The 27,773-nt window shown below is 42.8% G+C and overlaps 1 protein-coding gene across 10 annotated transcripts in view; it reads right to left on the bottom strand.

The window, feature by feature from the left end:
- gtf2ird1 (GTF2I repeat domain containing 1) overlaps positions 1–27,441 on the bottom strand; it is a 209,625-nt gene extending 182,184 nt beyond the window's left edge. For 6 of the 10 annotated variants that reach the window (XR_011963290.1, XM_072589415.1, XM_072589409.1 and 3 more), the window contains exon 1: positions 25,890–25,928. Coding sequence is in view for 6 of the 10 variants with exons in the window: in XM_072589415.1 (XP_072445516.1) it covers positions 25,890–25,913 (24 nt within the window). In the remaining 4 variants the exon portion in view is untranslated. The other 4 variants (XM_072589413.1, XM_072589410.1, XM_072589411.1 and 1 more) reach the window with 4 other exon arrangements.
- Between the last annotated feature and the right edge of the window lie 332 nt (positions 27,442–27,773).

Here is a 27,773-nt window from a genome sequence, read left to right on the forward strand (position 1 = left end):
GTGTTAGGTAAGGGGTAAATGTAGGGGTATGGATGAGTTGCGCTTCGGCGGGTCAGCATGGACTTGTTGGGCCAAAGGGCCTGTTTCCACACTGTAATGTAATGTAATCTAATCTAATCTAAACATTAGTGAATAACATAAACTTTAAGAATAAAAGAAAAGGTTTCACAATTACCATCGTTAACACTAGCTTGCTTATTATGGATTTAATACATGAAGTAAATTTAAAACTCTCCAGTTGCTGCAGTGGTGTTTTAACTCATGGTTTCAGATCTTTAGTTTCGATCTCTGGAGGATAGTTCAAGAACATAACGATAAGGATACCATTCTTGGACTTTTGCTTCCCTGACCGAACAAAATGTGAAGCCTTCATCCACGTTTAAAAGTAGACATTGGTCTTTTTTTCAGCTTAATATCATAATAAAGGCAATGCCCTCTTAGTCTGAGCAGTTGAGGTGAGCAAGTGATAAAAACTGATAATAAAATTGGTGTGGTGTTCTCAAATCTAACTATCCAAAAACCGGAATGTTCCCAATTTGAAACTTGCGGCCACTCCCAGAAAACAGCAAGTGCAGGATCGAAAAGGCCATTCTCACACTAGTCCCAGAGGATAAGGTTATGCACACACACAACTCGAGTCCCTTGCAGTTCTTTGAAGATCTGCCTCCTGTTGCTCTCTCTATTCTCACTGGGAGGAACATTCTGACTGAAGCAATCCTAATGTTTTCCAAGGACAGAATGAGAAATCAGCTGCTTCTCTCCATCCCTTTGAACTTATTCGATTCCCTACAGTACGGATACAGACCCTTCGGCTCAACCAGTCCACACCGACCCTCCGAAGAGTAACCCACCCAGACCCATTTCCCTCTGACTAATGCACCTAACACTATGGGCAATTTAGCATGGCCAATTCATCTGACCTGCACATCGTTGGACTGTGGGAGGAAACCGGAGCACCCAGAGGAAACCCACGCAGACATGGGGAGAATGTGCAAACTCCACACAGACAGTCACCTGAGGCTGGAATGGAACCTAGGATCCTAGTGCTGTGAGGTAGCAGTGCTAACCACTGAGCCACCGTCCCGCCAGCTTGAAGGAAGTGGTTACCGAATATACTCATGTATAGGTCGATCTCACGTATAAATTGAGCCCTTACTTTTAGCCAAAAATCTTGTATTTTCCATATACCTCATATATACACGACCCTAGTTCTTTACAACTACAAATCAAGATTTATGAGTCAGTGTGCCTGCCCTTTGTGCTCCACTATGGATTTCCAGTCTGCTGGCCATAGCGCTCTGTTCCAGGTCTTCCCGTCCGTTAGCCATCACGCTCCGCTCCAGGTTTTCAGAATTACTGTAATGGCACGACAGTACAGGGCGACCGCCGTATCCACCAAGTCGGTTTCCATGGTTTCAGTTACCCGCAGCCCAAATATATTACACAGAACTTTCCAGAACCAAGGACGGGGGCTGCCGGGAAGGTAAATTTCCCATTTAAATGAATGGGTTTGCTACTGTCCGCGGTTTCAGGCTTCCACAGTAGGTCTTGGAACACATCTCCCACAGGTACAGAGACGACTCTACCATTCTACAATAGCAGGCAGAATGGAGACTGTTATTTTGTGGATAAATGTTCAATAATGGCCATACTTCTTTTTCCTTTTGTTGTTTTATTTATTTTATAGAGAGATCTGGTTCTTGTTTGTCCTTTTTTTTTTACCCATACCAAGCATGAATTTCATCCCCTCGAAAACAATACCTCATGTATTAGTCAACCCCCTAAATTCAGCTTGAAAAAAAATCTTCAAAATTCGACCTTCACGTGAGTATATATGATAGTTGGGAATCCAAGATCTGGGAAATTCCAAAGATCCAACACGATCTAGCTCACGAGGGGGCTGGATTTTGGAATTGTGGGCCAGCAATCAATTTAAAATTTTAAAAACCACAATTGATTAAAATGAATGCACACACAGTTGGCTGAATAGTCTTCTGCACTTTAACAATCACGTGTTTCGGCACGACAAACAGAATATACAGAAATTAGTGAGAGGGTGAGATGTTACTCAACTGGCCTGTACAGTTCAATTAAAGTAGCACTTTCAGATCTACCCATAACTAATCCTCAGCAGCTAATTTTGCATTGATTCCAATCTGTGTAGACTGAACCCATTGTCAGAGAAGCTGCAACATGCATGTCCAGGCAGAAAATGGTTTCCTGTATGACGACACGACAAGCACTTCGTGCACTGCAAAAGTGAGGTGCATGCACTGTCTTCCCTCCAGGTATTCAATTAAAAGCAACAAGTCAGCACAAACACAACCAGTTTGCGTTCCTCACGCCTGGTTGTAATTGTGCATCATTTTTCGGTTAATGGGCAAAGATGGCACTCAGAAAATCACTCACTGACTGCTGAATGCAGTATCCCGCTGGGTTGGGTAATCCAGGAAGGAGTACACTGCTACTTACAGGTAGACCCTTATGACATTGTGGGAACACAAGATGCTCATGTTAAAAAGAGACTCCAGAGTCCTGAACAGAATATCGTAGTCTGTCAGATCTGTATGATTTCAAGGTGGGTGACTGAGCAGTCTACTCACTAGTTTTAACCAGCAGGAGGACTGTGGGCCATTAGCATTCACCTAGCCATCTACTGATCAAGGTCACACTCTGGCCAGTCAACAGGATGCAATTCAAGTAGAATCTCGCAAACAATGACAGTTCTCCCCTTCCTGAAGTCAGAATCTCTCATTACCGAATGGCACGAGGCCAGGTACGGGCTATGCAAATTTGAGGCGCTGATATCATTGGCAAATAGGCACATGTGTTGTGATAGCCAAAAACAATGTTGCAGAATGGATACGATCAGATCAAAGCAGGATTGTAAAATACAAAGCAACTGAAAATCCTATAGTGCCCAAACTGAATGGTGCTTTCCTCATGCCCTATCTGGGGTTGTGATAAAATAACCAAGAGAGCTTTTATGATTAAATCAACAATTAAATTTCTAAAGCATGAAGCAGTAACCAGGTCTTTCTTGCATAGTAATTCCCATCATTCGGTATCTCAAATTATATTTTAACCTCGAGGTGAAATGAATTTCATATTAAACCAGTTCCAAGTGGCCATGAGTCCACAACATCCAATAAGACGCCCCTCCCAACTTCTATGCAAACTTTCAATTCTATCCAGAGAGGACATGGGTTGGCTGGGCTGGAAACTGGAAAGTGTCACACTTGTACAAGCCCAGGTTCTACTTCTAATAAAAACCACAAAGTGCCAGAGAAACTCGGCAGGTCCGACTGCATCTGTGAAGATAGAAACAGGATTAACATTCCACAGAGTCACAACCCTCCAACATAACAAACTGCTCATTTGTCTTAAATGTGCAATTCCCTATTTTGAGATGATGCTGTCTGCTCCAAGATTCTGCCATAAGGGTAAACAGCCTTTCTGCATCTAATTGTCAAGTTCCCCAAGAATCTTGTATGTTTCAATAAGGTGCCCTCTCATTCTATATTCAACAAGCACAGTTCCAATTTACTCGACCTCTCTTCACAAGACAGTCCCTCCACACCAGAGATCACCTTAATCAGCCTTTTTTGTCCTGCTTCCTATACCAGTATACCTTTTCTTACGGAACGCACTCAGAACTGTTCACAGTATTCCAGCTGTGGTCTGACCACTTTTATATTTAATTTCCTATAAATTAAAGGTGAACATTTTATTTGCCTTCCCAATTACCTGAACTTGGATGCTAGCCTTTTTTTTGACTCATAGACAAGAACTCCAAAATCCTGCTCTTCTGTAGCTTTCTCCGTTTAAATAAATATTCAGCATAACCTCACATTTTCCCACATTATATTCCTTCTGCCAAGATTTTTGCCCACTCATAGTCTATGTCCTCCTTCACACAATTTTTAACATGTTTTAAATAATATCTATGTCCAGTAAAAGATCAAGTTAAAAAAAAATCACACAACACCAGGTTATAATCCAACAGGTTTATTTGGAAGCACACTAGCTTTTAGAGCATTGCTCCTTCAGTAATAAAACCAAGTAATGTACCATAGCAGTAATTGGACAAAATTCTAAGAAAACACCCCTTGGTCATTGTGATCAAAGGAGCTGGACTCAATCTGTAGTTGAGTTCGGTCAAATATAGACCATCACCAAGAAGATAAAAACTTTTCCTTAATGTTTGAAGGTAATCCAAGTCTTCAGATAGCTGCCCATTTTCATCCCCTAACTCAGTTAAACAACAGCACTGGGTCAAGATCCCAGGATGAAACAATTTCTCCTGCTTTTCTTTATTATGTCCTTAGCTAATTATCCATCACTGCTCCACCTCTTCCTGAAAAGATGAGCTGACAGTCTGTCTGGAAGTTTAAATGCCTTTGTGGAGAACCTCCCTCCCATTTCTCTGGTTTCAGGCTTAATGCCTTTGCACTTGTGTCTACAGATGTGAAGTTAAATAAAGTGGTTTAAGTACATCAGCATTCTGCACAGTGTTTTAAAACATGGATCATGTTTCCTTTCAATTAAAACAAATTCAGTGTTGTTGGTTTCTCTTTATAGTGCCAAATCGTCATTGTTTCTCTGAACCCTTTCCAATGGATTCTTTCCCGTACACATAAACAGTATCCAAAACCGCACACAATATTCTCCAATATGTCAACCATATCACTTTCCATCACCAAGACTACCTAACTCCACCTGCAGTACACTGTCCATACCTGCCTTGTTGTTGAAAGTCTCATCTATGCCTTTGTCATCTCTAGACCTGACAGCTTCAATACACTCCTGAATGGTCTCCCACTCTAAAAGTAGACATTATCCAAACTGCTGAGGTAAAAACAATGACTGCAGATGCTGGAAAGCAAATACTGGATTAGTGGTGCTGGAAGAGCACAGCAGTTCAGGCAGCACCCAACGAGCAGCAAAATCGACGTTTTGGGCAAAAGCCCTTCATCAGGAATAAAGAAGGGCTTTTGCCCGAAACATCGATTTCGCTGCTCGTTGGATGCTGCCTGAACTGCTGTGCTCTTCCAGCACCACTAATCCAGTATTATCCAAACTGCTGCCCGTACAGAAACCAAATACCATTCGCCCATCACCTTGTGGCTCTAACCCCGCCATCTCTCCATCAGCAAATTACTCAATAAAGTTCTCATCCTTGTTTTCAAATTCCCTGGTCTCAATTCTTGCAATCTCTGTAACCTCAAGCCTTCCGGAACCCTCAGCAATATCTCAACTCTTCGAAGTGACCTTTTAATGTTTCCCTGATCTTACTCATTTCACTTCTTGCAGCTGTACCTGCCTGAGCCCTAGCCTTGAATTCCCTCCCTCTCCATTTCTTTACTGGTCGTTGCTCTTTTCAAAGCTTTTGGACCAAGTAGTGTTTTGTACAAATTGATTTTCAAAGTATTTATCCAAATATTAAAATGTCTAAAATGCATACCAATGTATATTGACTTGCCCAGTCTCATATTGACTAGTCATTTGCGTTTCTTCTTCTTCCCTGCCTGTATCAATACACACCTATTGTGTATATAAGTTGCTTAAATCAGTGCATAAAACTCACTCTGAATATGCAGTTATAAGTTAACAATAGCACACCCTCTTCTGAACATTGCGCAGATTGATGTGCTATGTTACGTACTGCACTGAAAAAAGGTGAACATGTGGACTCCCAACAGGCAGTGATTATTGAACTTACTTCATTTGCATCTCCCCTCAGAGAGCAATGTACTCAAAGTGCTCAGATCTTGCCATAGACTATACTCCCTCCCCACTTTAAAATAGCAACCAGTAAATTAAAATGTAAAATGGTACATGTGGGTAATTTCCCAAAGTGGAATATAACTAAACCTCAAATGCAACACACTGGGTTACATACTCATTTCCAAAACACACATGACCAAAACTGCCAGAGAAATTTGAATAGTGCTGAAAGAAACTGTAACAACAATATATGTTTATCAGAATGACTTGCTTCTTCTTCCTTCCTTCAGGGAATATTGCTGAACAAAGAGACCTTGGAGTGCAGGTTCATAGCTCTTTGAAAGTGGAGTCACGGGTCGATAGGATAGTGAAGAAGGCATTTGGTATGCTTTCCTTTATTGGTCAGAGTATTGAGTACAGGAATTAGGAGATCATGTTGCGGCTGTACAGGACATTGGTTAGGCCATTGTTGGAATATTGCGTGCAATTCTAGTCGCCTTCCTATCGGAAAGATGTTGTGAAACTTGAAAGGGTTCAGAAAGATTTACAAGGATATTGCCAGGGTTGGACGACTTGAGCTATAGGGAGAGGCTGAACAGGCTGGGGCTGTTTTCCCTGGAGCTTCAGAGGCTGAGGGGTGACCTTATAGAGGTTTACAAAATTATGAGGTGCATGGAGAGGATAAATAGACAAAGTATTTTCCCTGGGATAGAGGAGTCCAGAACTAGTGGACATAGGTTTAGGGTGAGAGGGGAAAAATATAAGAGAGATCTAAGGGGCAACCTTTTCACGCAGAGGGTGGTATGTGTATGGAATGAGCTGCCAGAGGAAGTGGTGGAAGCTGGTACAATTGCAACATTTAAAAGGCATTTGTCTGGGTATATGAATAGGAAGGGTTTGGAGGGATATGGGCTGGGTGCTGGCAGGTGGGACTAGATTGGGTTGGGATATGTGGTCGGCATGGATGAGTTGGACCGAAGGGTCTGTTTCCGTGCTGTACATCTCTATGACATAGTGGATGCATTGGTGATTATTTTCCAGAGTTCGATAGATTCAGGATCGGTTCCTGCGGATTTGAGGGTGGCTAATGTTGTACCACTTTTTAAGAAAGGAGCGAGAGAGAAAGCAGGAAATTATAGACCAGTTAGTCTGACCTCAGTGGTGGGAAAGATGCTGGAGTCAATTATAAAGGATGAAACTACAACACATCTGGATAGCAGTAACAGGATAGGTCAGAGTCAGCATGGATTTATGAAGGGGAAATCATGCTTGACTAATCTTCTGGAATTTTTTGAGGATGTAACTCTGAAGATGGACAAGGGAGATCCAGTGGATGTAGTGTACCTGGACTTTCAGAAAACTTTTGATAAAGTCCCACATAGGAGGTTAGTGAGCAAAGTTAGGGCGCATGGTATTGGGGGCAAAGTACTGACTTGGATTGAAAATTGGTTGGCTGACAGGAAACAAAGAGTAGTGATAAACGGCTCCCTTTTGGAATGGCAGGCGGTGACCAGTGGGGTAACCGCAGGAATCAGTGCTGGGACCGCAGCTTTTTACAATATATATTAATGATATAGAAGATGGTATTAATAGTAACATTAGCAAATTTGCTGATGATGCAAAGCTGGGTGGCAGGGTGAAATGTGAGGAGGATGTTAGGAGATTACAGGGTGACCTGAACAGGTTAGGTGAGTGGACAGATGCATGACAGATGCAGTTTAATGTGGATAAATGTATGGTTATCCACTTTGGTGGCAAGAACAGGAAGGCAGATTACTACCTAACTGGAATCAAGTTAGATAAAGAGGCAGTACAGAGATCTGGGTGTTCTTGTATACCAGTCAATGAAGGCCAGCAGGTAGTGAAGAAAGCAAATAGCATGCTGGCCTTCATAAGAAGAGGGATTGAGTATAGAAGGAAAGAGGTTCTTCTGCAGCTGTACAGGGCCCTGGTGAGACCGCACCTGGAGTAGTGTGTGCAATTCTGGTCTCCAAATTTGAGGAAAGACATTCTGGCTATTGAGGGAGTGCAGCATAGGTTCACGAGGTCAATTCCTGGAATGGCGGGACTATCTTATGTTGAAAGACTGGAGGGACTGGGCTTGTATACCCTTGAGTTTAGAAGACTGAGAGGGGATCTAATTGAGATGTATAAGATTATTAAAGGATTGGACACTCTGGAGGCAGGAAACACGTTTCTGCTGATGGGCGAGTCCCGAACCAGAGACACAACTTAAAAAAAGGGGTAGGCCATTTAGGAGAGAGATGAGGAGAAACTTCTTCACCCAGAGAGTGGTGGGTGTGTGGAATGCCCTGCCCCAGAAGGTAGTGGAGGCCCATTCTCTGGATTCGTTTAAGAAAGAGTTGGATAGAGCTCTCAAGGATAGTGGAATCAAGGGTTATGGAGATAAGGCAGGAACAGGATACTGATTAAGGATGATCAGCCATGATCATAATGAATGGTGGTGCAGGCTCAAAGGGCAGAATGGCCTACTCCTTGCACCTCGCTGCTCCTTGGATGCTGCCTGAACTGCTGTGCTCTTCCAGCACCACTAATCCAGAATCTGGTTTCCAGCATCTGCAGTCATTGTTTTTACCTCCTTGCACCTATTGTCTATTGACTCTAAATTGTGAACCATTATCTGACACCAACACCTCTGGCAACTTTCAAATTCCAAAATCAGCTTCTCAAGCCCTCAACAATTTCCTTAATTGTGTCAATGGGCACTGACTCAACATTCATCCACTTGCTACAGCTGCTGACAAAAACAAGTTACTCTTTCCCTTCCCTTCCACCTCAAAGAAGTTGGTGTGTGCTCATACAGCAGCTTTTTTTTGTAACCATGGAATGAAACAGTTGGATGATTTCTTCCTCTCAGACACTCTTCACAACTTTTCACTAATTTGTCAATAGCTCTAAACTAAATACATTGAAGACCTAAAACAAAAATACAAGCTGTTTTCTTTCCACAGATGCTGCCAGGCCTGTTGAGTTTCTCCAGCGTTTTCTACTTTTGCTTCAATATTTCTATACAACGGGAGATACCAAAATTAACTTCCTGCTATTTTGGACAATTCCTGAGTGCTCTTGAAGTTCCTCGAACAACTTATCACTAAAGTTGACAGAATAATGACTCAAACCCCTTAGGACACGCCTTTGATCTACACTCAACTAATTCCTACGTGTGATAGACTTCTGCATTGTTTTATTGTCACAATCATTAGGCTAGCCATTCATGATATACTGGAGCAGTTTGCTAAGCACCACACCCTTCTAGGTTGTTTCTCAGTTCTCTGGCGAACACTGGCATGTCACTTGTACGTGTGAAGTACTTCACAGGTAACTTCAAATGGCTAAAACAGAATCTGATCTCCCATTGAGTACCTGATCCAGGATGCTACTGAACATGGTGGGTGCAGTGGAACACAAGTGGTACTGGTTAAATCGTGTGTTTATGTGTATGAATAAACTGTTCCTTGGTCTTCTCAGCTTTTTCAAATTGTCTTATCAAAAATCGAATTCTGCCTTGAATAAATTTCATGTTTTAGCCTCTACTCCTTTTTGTAAAAGGGAATTTTACAGCCTAACAACTCTAAAGGGAAAAAAAGCACTGCACCTCACTCCAAAAAGGAAAAACACCTCATTCTTAAAAAGTGTGTTCCCGGATTTTGATATCCTGCACAAGAAGTTACATTCTCCCAAAACACACACAACAAAAGCCTGATGGAACTTAGTCTGATTCACTGAGATCTCCTCTCATTCTTCTAACATAGACCTAACCTATTCAATTAATCTTCACAAAAAGACTTTCATCCACAGAGTAAATCAAGTGACCTTTGTCAATGCTTTTTCTAAAGCAATTATATACTTTTTCAAAAGAAGGGAGGTTATGTTTCAGTTACACAGGGCACTGGTGAAACCACATCTAGAGTCCTTAGTACAGTATTAATCACCTCATTAAAGGGAGGATGTAAATGCTTTGGAAGCAGTTCCAACGTTACCCTAATATCCAGAATGGATGAGTTGTTTTATGAGGCATGGTTGTACAGGCTCAGCTTATATAGAGGCATAGAGATGTACATGGAAACGGACTCTTCAGTCCAACCCATCCATGCCGACCACATATCCCAATCCAATCTAGTCCCACCTGCCAGCACCCGACCCATATCCCTCCAAACCCTTCCTATTCATAAACCCATCCAAATACCTCATAAATGTTGCAATTGTACCAGCCTCCACCACTTCCTCTGGCAACTCATTCCATACACGTACCACCCTCTGCGTGAAAAGGTCCCTTTTATATCTTTCCCCTCTCTCACTAAACCTATGCCCTCTAGTTCTGGATTCCCTGACCCCAGGGAAAAGACTTTGTCTATTTACCCTCTCCATGCCCCTCAATTTTATGAACCTCGATAAGGTTACCCCTCAGCCTCCGATGCTCCAGGGAAAACAGCCCCAGCCTGTTCAGTCTCTCCCTATAGCTCAAATCCTCCAACCCTGACAACATCCTTGTAAATATTTCTGAACCCTTTCAAGTTTCACAATATCTTTCCGATAGGAAGACAACCAGAATTGCACGCAATATTCCAACAGTGGCCTAACCAATGTCCCGTACAGCCGCAACATGACCTCCCAACTCCTGTACTTAAAACTCTAACCAATAAAGGAAAGCATACCAAATGCCTTCTTCACTATCCTATCTACCTGCAGAGTCAGCATGGATTTATAAAGGGAAAGTCATGTTTGACAAATCTATTGGGAATTCTATGAAAATGTAACTGGTAGGGTTGACAAGAGGGAGCCTGTCGATGTGGTGTATTTGGACTTTCAGAAAGCATTTGACAAAGTCCCGCTTAAGAGATTATTGTTTAAGAATAAAGCGCATGGGATTGGGGGATGTATATTGAGATGGATAGAAAACTGGTTGGCAGAGGGGAAACAAAGAGTAGGAATTCATGAGTATCATCTGGGGTTTTGAAGAGTAAGAGGCAACTTGATTGAAAAATCCTGAGGGTCTTGCCTCCCCTGAAGGGAGGTTGTTTCCTCTTGCAGGAGTATCTAGAACTACAGGTCATGGTTTCAAAATATGGAGTCACTAATTAAAACAGAGATCGGGTGAAATATTCTCTACCAGAGGGTTGAGAGTCTGTGGAACTCTCTTCCTGAATAGGTATTGGAAACAGAATCCTTCAATATTTTTAAAACGCATTCGGATGAACATGTAACGAGCAAATGAGGCGCAAGATTATTGGGGTGGCTGGAAATGTGGAGTTAAGGTTACAAGCAGACGTGCAATGATCTTATCATTGAGGAGATGATTGTAAAGAGACCAAAGTGGTGCTCGATAGTTCAGATGTGATCTCCTGAAGACAGTATCCAACCTAGCAAAACTTTCCTAACTTGATTGCAAGGGAAATGGAACATTAGAGACACCATTTAATTTGATTCCAAACCACTTGCCGTACCCACACTATAACTTTCTGATTCATGTAACAGGTCTCTCAGATTGCCCTGTACCACTGAATGCTGCAGTCACTCTCCATTTAAATAATGTACCGATTTTCTTTCGTTCCAGCTAAAGTGAAGTTGTTCACATTTCCTCACCTTATATTCTGCCTGCTAAACATTTTGCCCACACTCTCACACCTCTTCGTAGACTCTCTACCTTCTCTTGACAACTTAGTTTTAGCAAATATGCTATTATACAGCTGGTCCCTCCAGCCAAGTCATTACTGTAGATTGGAAATAACTGAGGCCTTAGCACTGATCGTGAATCTATCCACCAGCTAGTGAGTGACAACCCAAAATATCCACACATTTGCCGTTACACTTTGGTTATCTAGTAGGAACCACTCTCTTATCCATGCCAATGAGAGTTTCTGAAGGCTGGATTAGGATGCTGACAGTGTCCTTCCTCCCTTCCCTCCATCTGCAACCACTCTGAGGAAATCACTCCAGCTGCTTTCCTCCAGTACATGGCTCAGGAGTCACAGAACTTGAACAAGAACTTGTCCTAAGACACAACTAAAAGTGCAAACAAATAAGGACAAAATTAGCCAATTATTCCTCAAACATCAACCTGATTTTCCCAAATCTTTTATCCTGCCCTATGCCTGCCAACAAGCCAAGCTGACATCAGGAAATATTACAAATCTCTCCCACAGTTTATAACAAGCCTGTGTAAACTGCAATAGACCCAAAACAGGCCAACTGTATGGAAATTATTGCTCATTCATCCTCAGGCAAAGCTTTTGCCATTTAACGCCACCTTCTACAATTTATCGTTGACCCAATTTGTAATCAAGATTACTATCTTAGAAGCTCTGAACAGCTTCTTGGATTTGGCACATTACCAACCTTGCCTTGGGGAATATAAAGTCCTATACCTCATTAGAAAAAGCAAGTTTATTACTTTATTATTGCCCTGTTACACGTGTCGCATCATAGTGGGATACGTCAGTAAAAAGAAGTTATCATATCCAGCAATACATCTTACGATATTCAGGTTCTAACTCGTCCAATCTTTAAAACTACTTATTCAAGTACTTTCTACAGGAAAGGATTTAAATTGGTCCTTAGCTTAACCAGGTTTTTTTGCTGTCTGAGAGAAATGTGCAAATAACCAGCTACTTATTAAATACCAGGACTATGTCAAAAGTAACAGCACACCTCTCAGTATTTAAAAATAACACTTGACACTTTGAAGTAGAACGATCATCTTCAATTATTTTATTTATAAAAAACATATTTAAAAATCGATACAATGCCTGGTGTCTTGTAGGGTAATTCTCTCTTTCAACAGTTTAACAGCTGCTTCACCAAAGTTTCCACGTCTCCTGAAGTCCAGAAACTGCCTTTTCAGTCAATTGCTCTTCTAGAGTTTGTTATTGGAAATACATATTTTTATATATGGACCTTGGAGAACAGAAGATATTGTACGGGTTGGACACGTTCTGGATTAAAAACAGTATTACCATATGATTTCTTGAGGTCAACAACTGAGGGCTGTGATCTGCCTGCTGAGTACTTTAAGGCTAAACAAAGCATTCAGGGAGATAAAGTATGGGTTGTATTGATCTTACTTGTTGGAAGAGACTATGGAGAGGGGCCCCTGTGCTGTTGACTGTCTGGAAACCCATTCTGAACTTATAGAGTCATAGACTCAGATGTACAGCATGGAAACAGACCCTTTGGTCCAACTCGTCCATGCCGACCAGATATCCCAACCAAATCTAGTCTCACCTGCCAGCACCCAGCCCTCTAAACCCTTCCTATTCATATACCCAGACAAATGCCTTTTAAATGTTGCAATTGTACCAGCCTCCACCACTCCTCTGGCAGCTCATTCCATACACTTACCACTCTGTGTGAAAACGTTGCCCCTTAGGTCTCTTTTATATCTTTCCCCTCTCACCCTAAATCTATCCCTCTGGTTCTGGACTCCCCAACCTCAGGGAAAAGACTTTACCTAGTTATCCTATCCACGCCCCTCATAATTTTATAAATCTCCATAAGGTCACCCCTCAGCCTCCGATGCTCCAGGGAAAACAGCCCCAGCCTGTTCAGCCTCTCCCTATAGCTCAAATCCTCCAACCCTGGCAACATCCTTGTAAATCTTTTCTGAACCCTTTCAAGTTTCACAACATCTTTCTGGTAGGAAGGAGACCAGAATTGCTCCAATATTCCAACAGATGCCTAACCAATGTCCTGTACAGCCGCAACACGACCTCCTAACTCCTGTACTCAATACTCTGACCAATAAAGGAAAGCATACCAAACGCTGCCTTCACTATCCTATCTACCTGCGATTCCACTTTCAAGGAGCTGTGAACCTGCACTCCAAGGTCTCTTTGTTCAGCAACACTCCCTAGGACCTTACTATTAAGTGTATAAGTCCTGCTAAGATTTGCTTTCCCAAAGTTTAGCACCTCGCATTTATCTGAATTACACTCCATCTGCTGATTGGCCCATCTGGTCCAGATCCTGTTGTAATCTGAGGTAACCCTCTTCGCTGTCCACTACACCTCCAATTTTGGTGCTATCTGGAAACCTACTAACTGTACCTCTTATGCTCGCAGACCCAGCACCATTCCTTGTGGCACTCCACTGGTCATAGGCCTCCAGTCTGAAAAACAACCCTCTACCACCACCCTGTCTTCTACCTTTGAGCCAGTTCTGCATCCAAATGGCTCGTTCTCCCTTTATTCCATGAGATCTAACCTTGCTAATCAGTTTCCCATGGGGAACCTTGTTGAAAACCTTACTGAAGTCCATATAGATCACATGTACCACTCTGCCCTCATCAATCCTCTTCGTTAATTCCTCAAAAAACTCAATCAAATTTGTGAGACATGATTTCCCACACTCAAAACCATGTTGACTATCCCTAATCAGTCCTTGCCTTTCCAAATACATGTATATCCTGTCCCTCAGGATTCCCTCCAACAACTTGCCCATCACCGACGTCAGCCTCACTGGTCTATAGTTCCCTGGCTTGTCCTTACCACCCTTCTTAGACAGTGGCACCATGTAGCCAACGTCCAGTCTTCCTACACCTCACCTGTGACTATCAATGATATAAATATCTCAGCAAGAGGCCTAGCAATCACTTCCCTAGCTTCCCACAGAGTTCTAAGGTACACCTGATCAGGTCCTGGGGATTTATCTACATTTGTGTTTCAAGACATCCAGCACTTCCTCCTCTGTAATGTGGACATTTTTCAAATGTCACCATCTATTTCCCTACAGAGCTGAAAATGTGTTGCTGGAAAAGCGCAGCAGGTCAGGCAGCATCCAAAGAGCAGGAGAACTGATGTTTCGGGCATGAGCCCTTCAGGTCACACTTTCCTCATTCCAGAAGAAAGGCTCATGCCCGAAATGTCGATTCTCCTGCTCCTTGGATGCTGCCTGACCTGCTGCGCTTTTCCAGCAACACATTTTCAGCTCTGATCTCCAGCATCTGCAGTCCTCACTTTCTCCTCAATCTATTTCCCTACAGTCTATATCTTCCATATCCTTTTCCACAGTAAATACTGATGCAAAATACTCATTTAGTATCTCTCCCATTTTCTGCGGCTCCACACAAAAGCCGCCTTGCTAATCTTTGAGGGGTTCTATTCTCTCCCTTATTACCCTTTTGTCCTTAATGTATTTGTAAAAACTCTTTGGATTCTCCTTAATTCTATTTGCCAAAGCTATCTCATGTCCCCATTTTGCCCTCCTGATTTCCCTCTTAAGTATACTCCGACTTCATTTATACTCTTCTAAGGATTCACTCAATCTATCCTGTCTTTACCTTACATATGCTTCCTTCTTTTTCTTAACCAAACCCTCAATTTCTTTAGTCATCTTGCATTCCCTATATCTATCAGCCTTTCCTTTCACCCTAACAGGAATATACTTTCTCTGGATTCTTGTTATCTCATTTCTGAAGGCTTCCCATTTTCCAGCCATCTCTTTACCTACAAACATCTGCCCCCAATCAGCTTTTGGAAGTTCTTGCCTAATACCGCCAAACTTGGCCTTTCTCCAATTCAGAACTTCAACTTTTAGATCTGGTCTATCCTTTTCCATCATTATGTTAAATCTAATAGAATTATGGTCGCTGGCTCCAAAGTGCTCCCCCACTGACACCTCAGTCACCTGCCCTGCCTTATTTCCCAAGAGTAGGTCAAGTTTTGCACCTTCTCTAGTAGGTACATTCACATACCGAATCAGAAAATTGTCTTGTATGCACTTAACAAATTCCTCTCCATCTAAACCTTTAACACTATGGCAGTCCCAGTCTATGTTTGGAAAGTTAAAATTCCCTACCATAACCACTCTATTATTTTTACAGATAGTGGAGATCTCCTTACAAGTTTGTTTCTCAATAAGGTTATCACCCCTTTCTTATTTTTCAGTTCCACCCAAGTAACTTCCCTGGATGTATTCCTGGGAATATCCTCCCTCAGGACAGCTGTAATGCTATCCCTGATCAAAAACACCACTCCCCCTCCTCTCTTGTCCCCCTTTCTATCCTTCCTGTAGTATTTGTATCCTGGAACATTAAGCTGCCAGTCCTGCCCGTCCCTGAGCCATGTTTCTGTAATTGCTATGATATCCCAGTCCCATGTTCCTAACCATGCCCTGAGTTCATCTGCCTTCCCTGTTAGGCCCCTTGCATTGAAATAAATGCAGTTTAACTTATTAGTCCTACCTTGTCCCTGCCTGCCCTGACTGTTTGACTTGCTTCTGTTCTCAACTGTACCAGTCTCAGATTGATCTTTTTCCTCACTATCTCCTTTCCCCCCCACCCCCCCACCTTAGTAGTTTAAATCCTCCCGAGCAGTTCTAGCAAATTTCCCTGCCAGTATATTAGTCCCCTTCCAATTTAGGTGTAATCCGTCCTTCTTGTACAGGGCACTTCTACCCCAAGAGATTTCAATGATCCAAAAATGTGAATCCTTCTCTCATACACCAGCTCCTCAGCCATGCATTCATCTGCTCTGTCCTTCTATTCCTGCCCTCACTAGCTCGTAGCACCAGGAGTAATCCAGATATTACTGCCCTTGAGGACCTCCTTTTTAAATTCCTGCCTAACTCTTCCTTCAGAATCTCCCTTCAGAATCTCAACCTTTTCCCTTCCTATGTCATTGTCCACATTGGAACCAATGACCTCCTGCTGGCCCCTCTCCCCCGTGAGAACATTCTGCACCCTCTCTGAGACATCCTTGATCCTGGCACCAGGGAAACAACACACCATTCTGCTTTTTCATTGCTGGCCACAGAAACATCTGTCTGTACCTCGAACTAGAGAATCCCCTAACACAATTGATCTCTTGGAACCAGATGTACCCCTCGTTGCATTTGAGCCAGTCTCAATACCAGAAACTTGGCTGTTCGTGCTACGTTCCCCTGAGAATCCATCACCCCATACATTTTCCAAAACAGCACACCTGTTTGAAATGGGTATATCCACAAAAGACTACTGTACTAGCTGCCTACCTCTCTTACCTTTCCTGGAGTTAACCCATCTATATGGCTGTCTCTGAGACTTCCCCCCCCTTCCTGTAACTGCCATCCATCACATACTGATACTGTTGCAAATTCCTCATTGCTTCTAACTGTCTCTCCAACCGATCCACTCGATCTGATAAGATTCGCAGCCAGCAACATTTATGGCAGATATAATCCGCAGTAACCCTTAAACTCTCTTTAAACTCCCACATCTGACAAGAAGTACATATCACTGCACTAAAGGCCATTTTTGCTCCTTCACAATCTACAGACCCAGAAAATAACACCGTCTATTCCTCTACAAACCCTGCACCGGGTTAAATTAATAGTTATAGCTTATATTTTAAGTTTAATCAAGAGACTTCTCTCCAAAAACAATTAAGAAAGAACCTACTCTCCTCACTACTGCAGATTCTCTGTAGGCCACACTTCAAACAACAATTAACTTATCTGATTCTGTGCTGTGAACTTTGCCCAACAGTTCCTCCAAGATCAGTTGTGAATTTCACTGTTCGACCATTTTCCCAGATGCACGCCGATGTCCAGCGATACACGAATTCAAACATCTAAGGCAGTATCTGTGCAGGTTATCTCTCTCTCTCTCTCCTGCACTGCCCTCACCATGTGCTTCCTTTGTCTGTTCTTCTGCCTTTTAAAACTGTGTTGTTTTGACTTTTTTCCCCAAAGTTCCAAAACAATGCAACAGCACATGAAACAGTTATTGTTGCTCCTGCAATTCGAGGAAATCACTTCCAGCATCTAAAATACCTCAAAAAAAAAGAGCAGCAGCTGTGACAGCCAGAAATTTTTCCCGTCCACCATCTTGGATTAACTTGTATCTGGTTCAGGAAACCAGAAAACTTCTGTCCTTCAGCATATTGACTGTCTTATAAAAAACGAATGTTGAACACTAGTCAAACACTGGAATCCAGCATGAAGTCTTGTTTGGAAGATCAACCACCAGTGTCCCATAGAAATTTGATTTTAATCAACAAGAAACATGTTGGACCTTGAGAAACCATCAACTTCTATCTTTCCAGATCATTGGCCAAGTAAGGATCTTTGTTTTTTTGCATTTAAAACAAAATCTCTGCAGAGACTCTGTTGCCTTTTGAGTTGTGTCTGCCTTGGGATATAGCTCTAATTCCAGATTACAGCTTAGATATTATCCAGTTTTTCCACTTAAGAGTGTGCGTGCTTTTATAATAAATGGATGATTTTGAGATCATTAAAGAAGGCTGGCGAAAGTCCCTTTTATTCTGAATAACAGTACAAAAGAGAAACAGTTGGCCATTTTGGTGTTTGAATCGAAACTTTTATATTATTGGTGCGACAATTGGAGTGGTGAGGCTTGATCACCAGCGTATTCCTCCCATCATAGTCGTGACACACGATTCAAGGATTAACAATTATCCTACTTGCAGTAATCGGTTTACTGGATTAGACATATTTTCATACTACCCTCCCTATTCATCCCAGAGTACCATTTACCAGACTCAAATCAGAATTTTGAAACTACAGAATCTATATTGTCACAACACAATTACAGTATAATAAAACAAATGTGAAGAATTATATAAACACATATGGGAAATGTCAGCGGTAGGTCATTTACCCTTCATAAGGACTACCTTGGAAGAAATATGGAAGTTGTTTTAGTTACTGTTGGATTGAGCATGTTTTGTCTTCTTGTAAAACATGCGATATTGGTGTTACGTATTCAATCTAACAAAGTCACCACCCTCAGGCAGGAGGTCAGAATCAAGTCTTCTAACTGATCAACAGGCTTTGGAGACCTTTTCTTTAAACCCTTAATTCTTTTCTGAAATCAGGAACATCCAGAGGAAGCAGTCATTTAAAAAAAAAGTCAACAGTGCTTCATTTCTTTATATCTGAATAAAGTCAACCAATCCCAGAATTGGTAGCAGGACTCACAGCTGTACAGCTGCAATGATTCACCAGTTGACAGCTTTCCAGACAAATCTGTCCATTAGGTAAAATGGAACCAGACATTCAAAATGGGCACACACGTAGCTTATTCAGTTCATAGTAACCCCCCTACTATTTCATTAACACAACCATTAGCAGTTTAAAATCATGATCACATCATCTCGGAGCAAAAGGGGTAATTTCTCAAACTTAGAAAACTGAAAGTTCGATTTATGACAATGATTTTGACAGCAATGTTTACTGGTGTAAAGCGATAGTATTAGTGCCCCATACACACTATCTTATAAATAAATCAGGATATTGTACCTTCCTAAAGTGTCCCATATTAATGTGTTGCACATAGAAACACTATATGGTAGTTGTAGCTCTAGTTTAGTCAGATAGCGGCATTAAACTACAGGATAAATGTTGGCTAAGAAGGATTCTTCAAGTCAAATGATGTGCAGCAGCTGAGAATAAGTTTTACAGAACCTCACCAGTGCTGGCCATAACCTTGAATACCAACACATCAGAGTCTGCTTTTGCACCCTCAACAAGACCTAAAAAGGTAACAATCTTACATTTAACTACTTTCTTTGCGACATTTTCAAAGCCATATCACTTTGTTACACATCTCCCTCACCACCACTGCGCACTCCACAGCCCCAATCATACAAGTGTCGATTGTAGATTCATATTTTTGATGGGAAGTTTCAGATATTCCATTCTGAGCATGAAACTTGGAACAGAAAATGATTTAAGACTGCAGAAGGAAATGAATTGATTTAACTGAGCAATTAGTCCCTAGCAAAGGGCAATCTGTTTCAGACCAATCTCAGACCATCACAGCGGTAACTAACACCAGATTATCAAGACGGAAAGCAGGGGGAAAGACTGAAATCAAGATTTTACAACAACAACAACACTTCATTATTGAAAAGTCAGCCCCGCAATTTGAAGGCAGCAAAACTGGAGGGAAAAAGGTACTTTTTACATTATTGAGCGTAAAAGACCAGTTTATTAACTAAACTGTACAAATATCTCTCCTTCTTTGAATGGCAATCATTCTTATCAGTGACATCAGACAACAGCCAAATAAAACTCATTAAACCTATAGATGCTGAAAATCAGTTACAAAACCCCAAAATTATGGGAGCAGCTCAGCGGCTCGGGCAGTATCTATTGACATCAATCAGTTAAATTTTCCAGTCCAGTGACCGGAAGGGCCACTGGACTCAAACCATTAACTCCGATTTCTCCCCACAGCTGCTGCCAAATAAAGATCATTCCTGTATAATCAGGGGTGGGGGGGGGGGGGGGGGGTGCAATTCAAATCATCACTCGGTTCTGCAGCAATACAAGGCACAATTAGGCAACAGAGTCGGTTCTGCTGTAGTGTGGTATTTCCATTCTCATACATCCCCGTGTTATAAGAAAATGGCCTAATAGAAGCACCATTTAAACTAATGGTGTCAGAATAGTGTTATAATGAATACAAGCTTTAAAAGTTCCCCTTTTAGAAACACTGGCCCCAATTCATCAAGAGTGTTACAGCGCATTTGCATTAACAAAACACGCGTTACAGCAGAACAACCTGTCTAAGGAAAGCTTCAACTCCAGGTCCTGATAAGATTCTGCAGATGCTGTGATTCCTATCAGCAAAATGGTACAACACCCAACAGAGCAGACAGCAGTGAGCAGGACCTCCAGATGTGGTGGCAAAATACAAACTCATGTCAACTTATGAAAGTATCACAAGCTTTTCAAAAGCAAAGAGAACCCAACCTTTGTGCCAAACAACACATGGAAATGACTTGCACAATAATCAATAAACATCAGCAGGCCTGAAGTGCTTCTGCAAACATCAAAAAAAAGTGTTTCTCTCACACACACACACACACACACACACATACAGAAGTCGAGTCTTTGAGATAAGGTATAAAAGAACAGCATTGGTGTGGGATTAAGACTTTGAGACTACAAGCAGGAAGGTGCTGCTGTTGTGTCATCAAGCAGAGCATTTCATAGTCTGGAACTATCTTGTGATGCAGTGCAGATTCTGTGAAGCAATGTCACTTACCCTGGTTCCTTCTCCCAAAGCCCGAGAGAGAGCCTGACACACACACACACACACACACACACACACACACACACAGAGTTGCGTGACAAGGGTGAAAAATCGCAATCCTAATTCCAGGACCCTTTGTGCCCATGGCAACCAGTATTCATCACCTAGGAAACTAATCTCGTGGTATTTGAACAATGTAACTACGGTCTTTAATCTCTCAGAGACTGATCTTTTTATCTGCACATAACTCATTCTATCATTACACCACCAAAATAGCAAAACACAAATCCAATCTCTAACTCTCTGCTGACACCACAATTTGTGTTTTATAAAGGACCAGGACTTGAAGATTCAACAACACCAGGTCAAAAGTGATAAAAACCAAGTGTTTGCCCAACAAGAAAGAAGGAAATGCTCAACTCAGTAAAGGTATTTCTACAATGAATGAGCATATTAAAAACATCAGACTGGAGGGTTAGCTGTCAATCTAACCACTTTCACACAGTTGTGGGTCTGCTATCCACCTTTTAAAGAGGTACCGTACCCCCCTCTTCCCCCCCCACCCCCACCCCCCGCCAGTGCTCTGGGAAAGAGGTGAAATAATTGAAGGTACCAGAGAAAAAAAATACACGCCAGGTGACTTACACTGAAAACTACACGACTTGAGAATGAGATAAAGTTATACTGCAGCAGATTGTGGAGAAGGGAAGGTTTACAAATTTATGATCATAAACACATGAAATAAGAGCAGCACTAGTCCATTTGGTCCCGTGAGACTGTCCCACCAGTTGTTGAGATTGACATTGAAACTGTTTTGCTGGCTGGAGATCCTTTTCACCTTGCTGCCCCTGCAGCCAACAGTGGCTTTTGTAGGCAGCTCATTCAGGCCATTAACTAAGCATCTCGGCCAAAAATGGCACAATCTCCTGTCTTTTGTTTTGTTAAGAAAACAAAAGTGATTAAATTTCGTGCTTCTGTCTCCGACACCATCTTCACCTTCTGCATAAAATTCAGAGACCAGAAAAGTCAACTTTTGATTAAGTTCAGCCAATATAAATTGGCAGCTCTAAATCCTCTGTGCAATGCGGGCAATTCTAAAATTGGAAACCTGGCACTAGGATAACTTCAGGAAGAATTGTGCGAGTTTGACAGCACAGTGCTGACTCTCCAGAATGCAGGTCACTTCACATCGGTTTGGGACCGCTGGTCAGCATGGATGAGTTGGACCGAACGGTCTGTTTCCATGCTGTATGACTCCATCGTTATTCAGTTTGTAAACTGGGCTGGTCTTATCAACACATAAATCGGAAAGTGACTCAATCTCCTGTGCCTTGCCAAGACTGAGTCTCTTGACTCGTCATCCACCCAATCCAAATAATGTTATGTGGCAATAAATAGGACACAAACAGGCGACTGTCAGATCAGTTTAAATCTCCCAGGATCATGCTGAAGCTGGGCAGTGACCTGGTCAGGTTGTACCTGGAGAACCAGGAGCAGTTCTGGTTAACCTGACATTAGAGGGTTAACAAATATCCAGAGGTCAAACAGTGAAGAGCTTTAAGGAACCAACCTCGGCTCTTCAGACTCAAAAAAAAAGAGAATCTCAAAGAGAACATTAACAGGATATATTAAAATTAATTAATGGTTAAACAGTAGATTTGTAATTCTGGGCTTAATGCCTTTCTTTATCACCACCTTCCTTCAGTACCAGTGAACGCTATGATACTGATGGTGGAGAAATTAAAGAACACAAATAGAACCTAGAATCCCTACAGTGTGGAAGTAGGCCATTCAGGCCACTGAGTCCACACCGATCCTCTGAAGAGCATCCCAACCAGACCCACGACCCTACCCTATCCCTGTAATCCTGCATTTCCTATGGCTAATGGGAATTTTTAAAAAGAGCATCACACCATGTTACATAATGGGGGCTTAATCACAAGTCTTTTGACAAAATATTGTAACTGCTACATTAAATTCACCTCGAGAAACTGAAAATGTGCACCAGGTGAGAGGAGGGTCTGTAGAACTGAAAAGTGCTTCAAGTAGTGATTCTATATCAAGGAATGCAAGGGTATAATGACCAGATCCAGCATCCACTTACTGCATTACAATTACATGACAGGTTCACATTTATCCTTGACAAGGCATTAACAAGAATCCTGCATCTTCTTACAAAACGAGATATTTGCTATGGCTCATGGATCAGCACTTTCCCCTGAGTCAGTAGACTGTGTATTCAAAACTTAAACACAACGTTGAGGTTGATGCTCTTTGAGGGTGCTATGGTGCAAGGGGGTGGCATGTTTCAGAGGACAAGTCAAACCAAGGTCCTCTAAAGCAGATGTAAATAATCTCATTGCATTTCCAAGAATAGTGGAGCTCTCTCTGATGTCCTGGTCATTGTTTATCCCTCCGCCAACATCAACAAATCAAGCACAAAGGCTCAGTGGTTAGCATTGCTGCCTCTCAGCACCAGGGACTTGGGTTCGATTTCACCCTTGGGCAACTGTGTGTGCTGAGTTTACACGCTCTCGCCTTGTCTGCGTGGGTTCCCTCTGGGTGCTCTGGTTTCCCCCCACAGTCCAAAGATATGCAGGTTAGTTGGATTGGCTTAAATTGCCCAGTGTTCAGGGGCGTGCAGGCTCAATGGATTAGCCATGGGAAATGTACGGTTACAGGGATAGGGTGGGCTACTCTTCAGAGGATTGGTGTGGAGTTGATTAGCCAAATGGCCTGCTTCCACAGTGTAAGGATTCTATGATTCTAAATGATCTGCTGTCATTGATGATTGTGGGTGTTTGCACACATTTGTTGCTGTGTTTCTTACATAATACCTGTGACAACCCTTCACAATGTACATTGGAGGCTGTGAAGGACTTGAGAGCCTCCTGTTCTCTCTAGAGTTTAGAAGAATGAGGTAAGACTTTAGTGAAAAATACAATCTTCACAAACTTGAAAGGGTAGAGGCAGGACAGAAATTTCCTATCGGGGTGGGCTGGGGTGGAGTTGAGAATTTTGAATTGCAGGAATTGACTTAGAGTTAGTCCATTAAGGCCTGAGATGAGGATGTATTTCTTTTCTCTTAGGAATTCTTTGCCCGAGTGCAGTGGAGACAAAATCATTGAGTATGTTCAACACCATCATTCCCACTAATTCCTCCACCTTCTGTGTGCTCCTCCAAGATGTTGTTCAAGATAGAGAGCGATAGGTCTCTAAGTATTAAACATGTCAAAGGACACTGTATGGGAAACTGGTACCAAAGTGAGGATTAACTATTGTCTGGTTGAATGATGAAGCAGACTGAAGGAACTGAATGGAAGAGTGTGGCACTGGAAAAGCACAACAGGTCAGGTAGCAGCCAAAGAGCAGGAGAATCAACGTTTTGACCATAACTCCTTCATCAAGAATGTGCATGTATGTCAGGGAAGTAGGGGAGGGAAAGGGGGCTGAGAGATAAATGGGAGAGTGATGGTGGGCCTGGGGGCAAGGTAGGTGGGAAGGCGATAGATAGATGCCGGGTGGGAAGGGGTGGTGATAAGTTGGATGGGAGTGTGGAATGGATAGGTAGGAAGGAAGATGGACAAGTAGGACAGGTCAAGAGGGTGGTGCCAAACTGAAGGTTAGATCTGGGATGAGTTTATGGGAGGGGAGATGAGGAAACTGGTGAAATCAATATTGATGCCGTGTGGGTGGAGGGTCCCGAGGCAGAAGATGAGGTGTTCCTCCTCCAGGCATCGGGTGGCTAGGATCTGTTGGTGGAGGAGGCCTAGGACTTGCATATCCTTGGCGGAGGAGGAGTTGAAGTGGTCGGCCACAAGGTGGCGGGGCTGTTTGGTGCGTGTGTCCCAGAGATGTTCCCTGAAACATTCTGCAAGTTGATGTCCTGTCACCCCAATGTAAAGGAGATTACATCGACAGCAATGGACACAGTAGGTGAGGTGCTTGCATGTGCAGGAAAATCTCTGTCAGATGTGGAAGGATCCTTCAGGACCTTGGATGGAGGGGAGAGGAGAGGTGTGGGTGCAAGTTTTGCACCTCTTGCCAAGGGAAGGTGCCAGGAATGGAGCATGGGTTGGTGGGGAGGTGTAGACCAAGCAATAGCAGAGGATAATGCACTGAATCTGAAGATTGGTGGGGTGGAAGGTGAGGACTGGGGATTCTATCTTTATTGCAGTTGGAGGGGTAGGGTTCAAGGGTGGAGATGCAGATGATCTTCCTCCACTTCCCGCATCTACCTATCACCTTCCCAGCTACCTTCCCCCAGCCCCACCATCCCAGTTACTCTCAGCCTCCTTCTCCCCCACCCCCACCCCCAATCCACATTCCTGACGAAGGGTTTATGCCAGAAATATCGACTCTCCTGCTCATCGGATGCTGCCTGACCTGCTGATATCCTCACTTTCTCCCAAAGGAACTGAACGGTCCATTTCTGCTCCTATTTCCTTTTCAGCCATAAAAAGGCATTATATTAAAAGACATTTCCTTTACAAATCCTTTACAATTTGCATCTGGGCACAAATTAGTAGTTTTGTGACTGGTCAGATGGAAATTATGATTCCGTAGGAGTGAATATTAAGGGGCACCCCCGTGCTAATTTATTACTGACATGGAGATCCCTCGTAACTATGGATTACTCCCATCCTTCTGTAAATATTGCAATTACTGGCACACTTTCAGAGACAAACTAGAAATATTGAGATACCTTGCACATGCCAGGAGTACAAGAACTAGTAGCCAGGGCAGGTTTGTGCACACTGAATGCTCTATCACTGCTAAAAACTGTTGCTTTAAAGATGTAGCACTGAAAATAACAATCACCTCAACAAGAACAAAATAGCCAGAAGCTGACGACCTTCAGGGACCCCTAGAGTTCACAGTTTGAAAAGAAAACTAGTCACTGGAAACCCAATTACTGAAAAAGTACAGAATCACCGTCAAAAGGCGATAAAACCAACCCATTCACTACGAATGAAGTCAAAAGCTTGAATTGAAATCAGGAAGGAAAACCTTTCAATGCTGCAGTTACAATTAATAACAAAGTTGACACAATCCAAGTGAAACCCTGCACTTTGCATCAGTGACAGACTTGGGAACGCAGTTACTGGAGGAACTGGGGTCGCTTTGGTGTGTGTGTGTGTGTGTGTGTGTGTGCGTTAACACTCACAAATTGCGGAAATGGGCCTCGCATGAACGTGCAAACCGACAAGGCGAGGGAGAAGAGGGCGACTGGCAGTGGCTGACCACGGCGCAGTGAAGGAGTCTCGGCCTAATGAGCAGGCAGCAGACCGCTGCAACTACCAGGAGCTGACAAGGGGGGGGGGGGGGAGAAGAGCCGCGCACAAAAATACCAGATTAATGAAAACAGCGGCATCCGTGAAAACCTTCTCTCTCTACCCCCACCCCCATCCCCTGCAAAACACAAGTGAAAACCCTCACTGCCTGATCTCCTGGCAGCGTGACCCAGCCAGTCACGTGTCGCCGCAGGATACAATATGTATCTGTAAAAATATGAAACATTGTTACCAGTTGCTCGTGTTTGTTTCTCTGTTTGTTACTTACACCATTCAATTTAGTCGGCCCACCACAGCGCTGATCTCTTCTTTCTCTCAAAAACCATACACACAAATACACAAGGAGTTCCTTCTTTTTTTAAAAAAATATATTTTTTTAAAAAGTCCTTAATTTCTCCTTTAGACCAATCCGGATTTTTTTTTCCTTTTGTTTTTAAATGTACAATCCGGAGTGTGATTCTGATACAGAAAAAAAAGGGATGTCTTTTTGTCCTGATTGCAGACTAGGCACTGAAGGAGGTTTGGCAGATTTTTTTTGCTGGCTCTGCTCAGACTAGCCTTTGTTCTCTAATCCCAGTAAAGCGGCAACTCATTCGCCCCTGCTAATCCCAGCTCCAATCCTACACACTCCGTCATTGGCTGTAATTTACATACGGATTAAGGCACACACACACATACATATGTCCCATTCTTTGTGCCAAATTACGGCCCCTTCAAACTGACAAGAGGAGGAACCAGGGGCGGTAGAGAGACGTGAAATTGACGAAAAAAAGTGCCTTAAACTATGCGCACATCAATTTCCCGAATTAAAATATTCCCATTCTCCACCAAAACAAAACCGGGGGGGGGGGGGGGGATCGCATACAATTAAATTAAACTACGACATGATTTTGTTTTAAGGGGGTCTTTTACTTGTACTGCTTTGGTTGTGCAGGATATCACAGGTTTGCAAGATTGCAGCCCAGTTTAAACCAGCCGTGTTCGTTAATCTGCAGGATTTAAAAACTGTGCAGGGGGTTTTCATTTTGCTCTCCCTTTCAGGTTACAGATTAGGCAGAGCATGTGATCCTCCCACGGGACTGATAAAAGGAGACAGATATATATACACACATACGCATCAAATGGCCGACTGCACGGTTACGTTTTTGCGTCTGAGGTCTTATCACTGTGTGTAGGCTGAAAGGGAGAGGGGGAGAGAGAGGGAGCAGACCAAAAACACGTACCTGCTCTGAAGCATAATTTTGAAGATTCAGCGGTAGTCCCGATTCATCGGCATTTCGAGCGTTCCTTTACAAACATTGAAGATGTGATGCGTTTCAAAGCCATATTCAGGAGTTAAACTTTGCAGTGAAGAGGCTGCGCAGTACAGCGGCCAGCTGATAAGTACATTGAACTCACCTCTGCGTTCATCACTTTGCTGGTGTCTCAGTTAACTCTCTGCCTGCTGTGAGAAGCCGACCAGAAAGCAATTCCATATGATTTGGCTGAATGATGGGGGGGGGGGGGGGGGGGCTCTGGATGAAATGACGCGAATTCCCCACTCCGTAATCCGGGGTTCCTTGATCATCTGGGTCTCGAGATTGCTCCCGCGGCACAGGAGTCATGTCCCTATTTCTGGACGACAAAGCCTCCCGATTGTTCCAGAGGTTGAGAGTAACATCTCTAGACAGGCTGGCTGGGGAAGATTTCCTGGCTTGTTAGACGATAAATTTTAATTTTGCAAATTGCTACTGTGGAGGGTCAATCACTGACCATAA

This window comes from Chiloscyllium punctatum, chromosome 19 (assembly GCF_047496795.1).
Source record: "Chiloscyllium punctatum isolate Juve2018m chromosome 19, sChiPun1.3, whole genome shotgun sequence".
Taxonomy (NCBI): domain Eukaryota; kingdom Metazoa; phylum Chordata; class Chondrichthyes; order Orectolobiformes; family Hemiscylliidae; genus Chiloscyllium; species Chiloscyllium punctatum.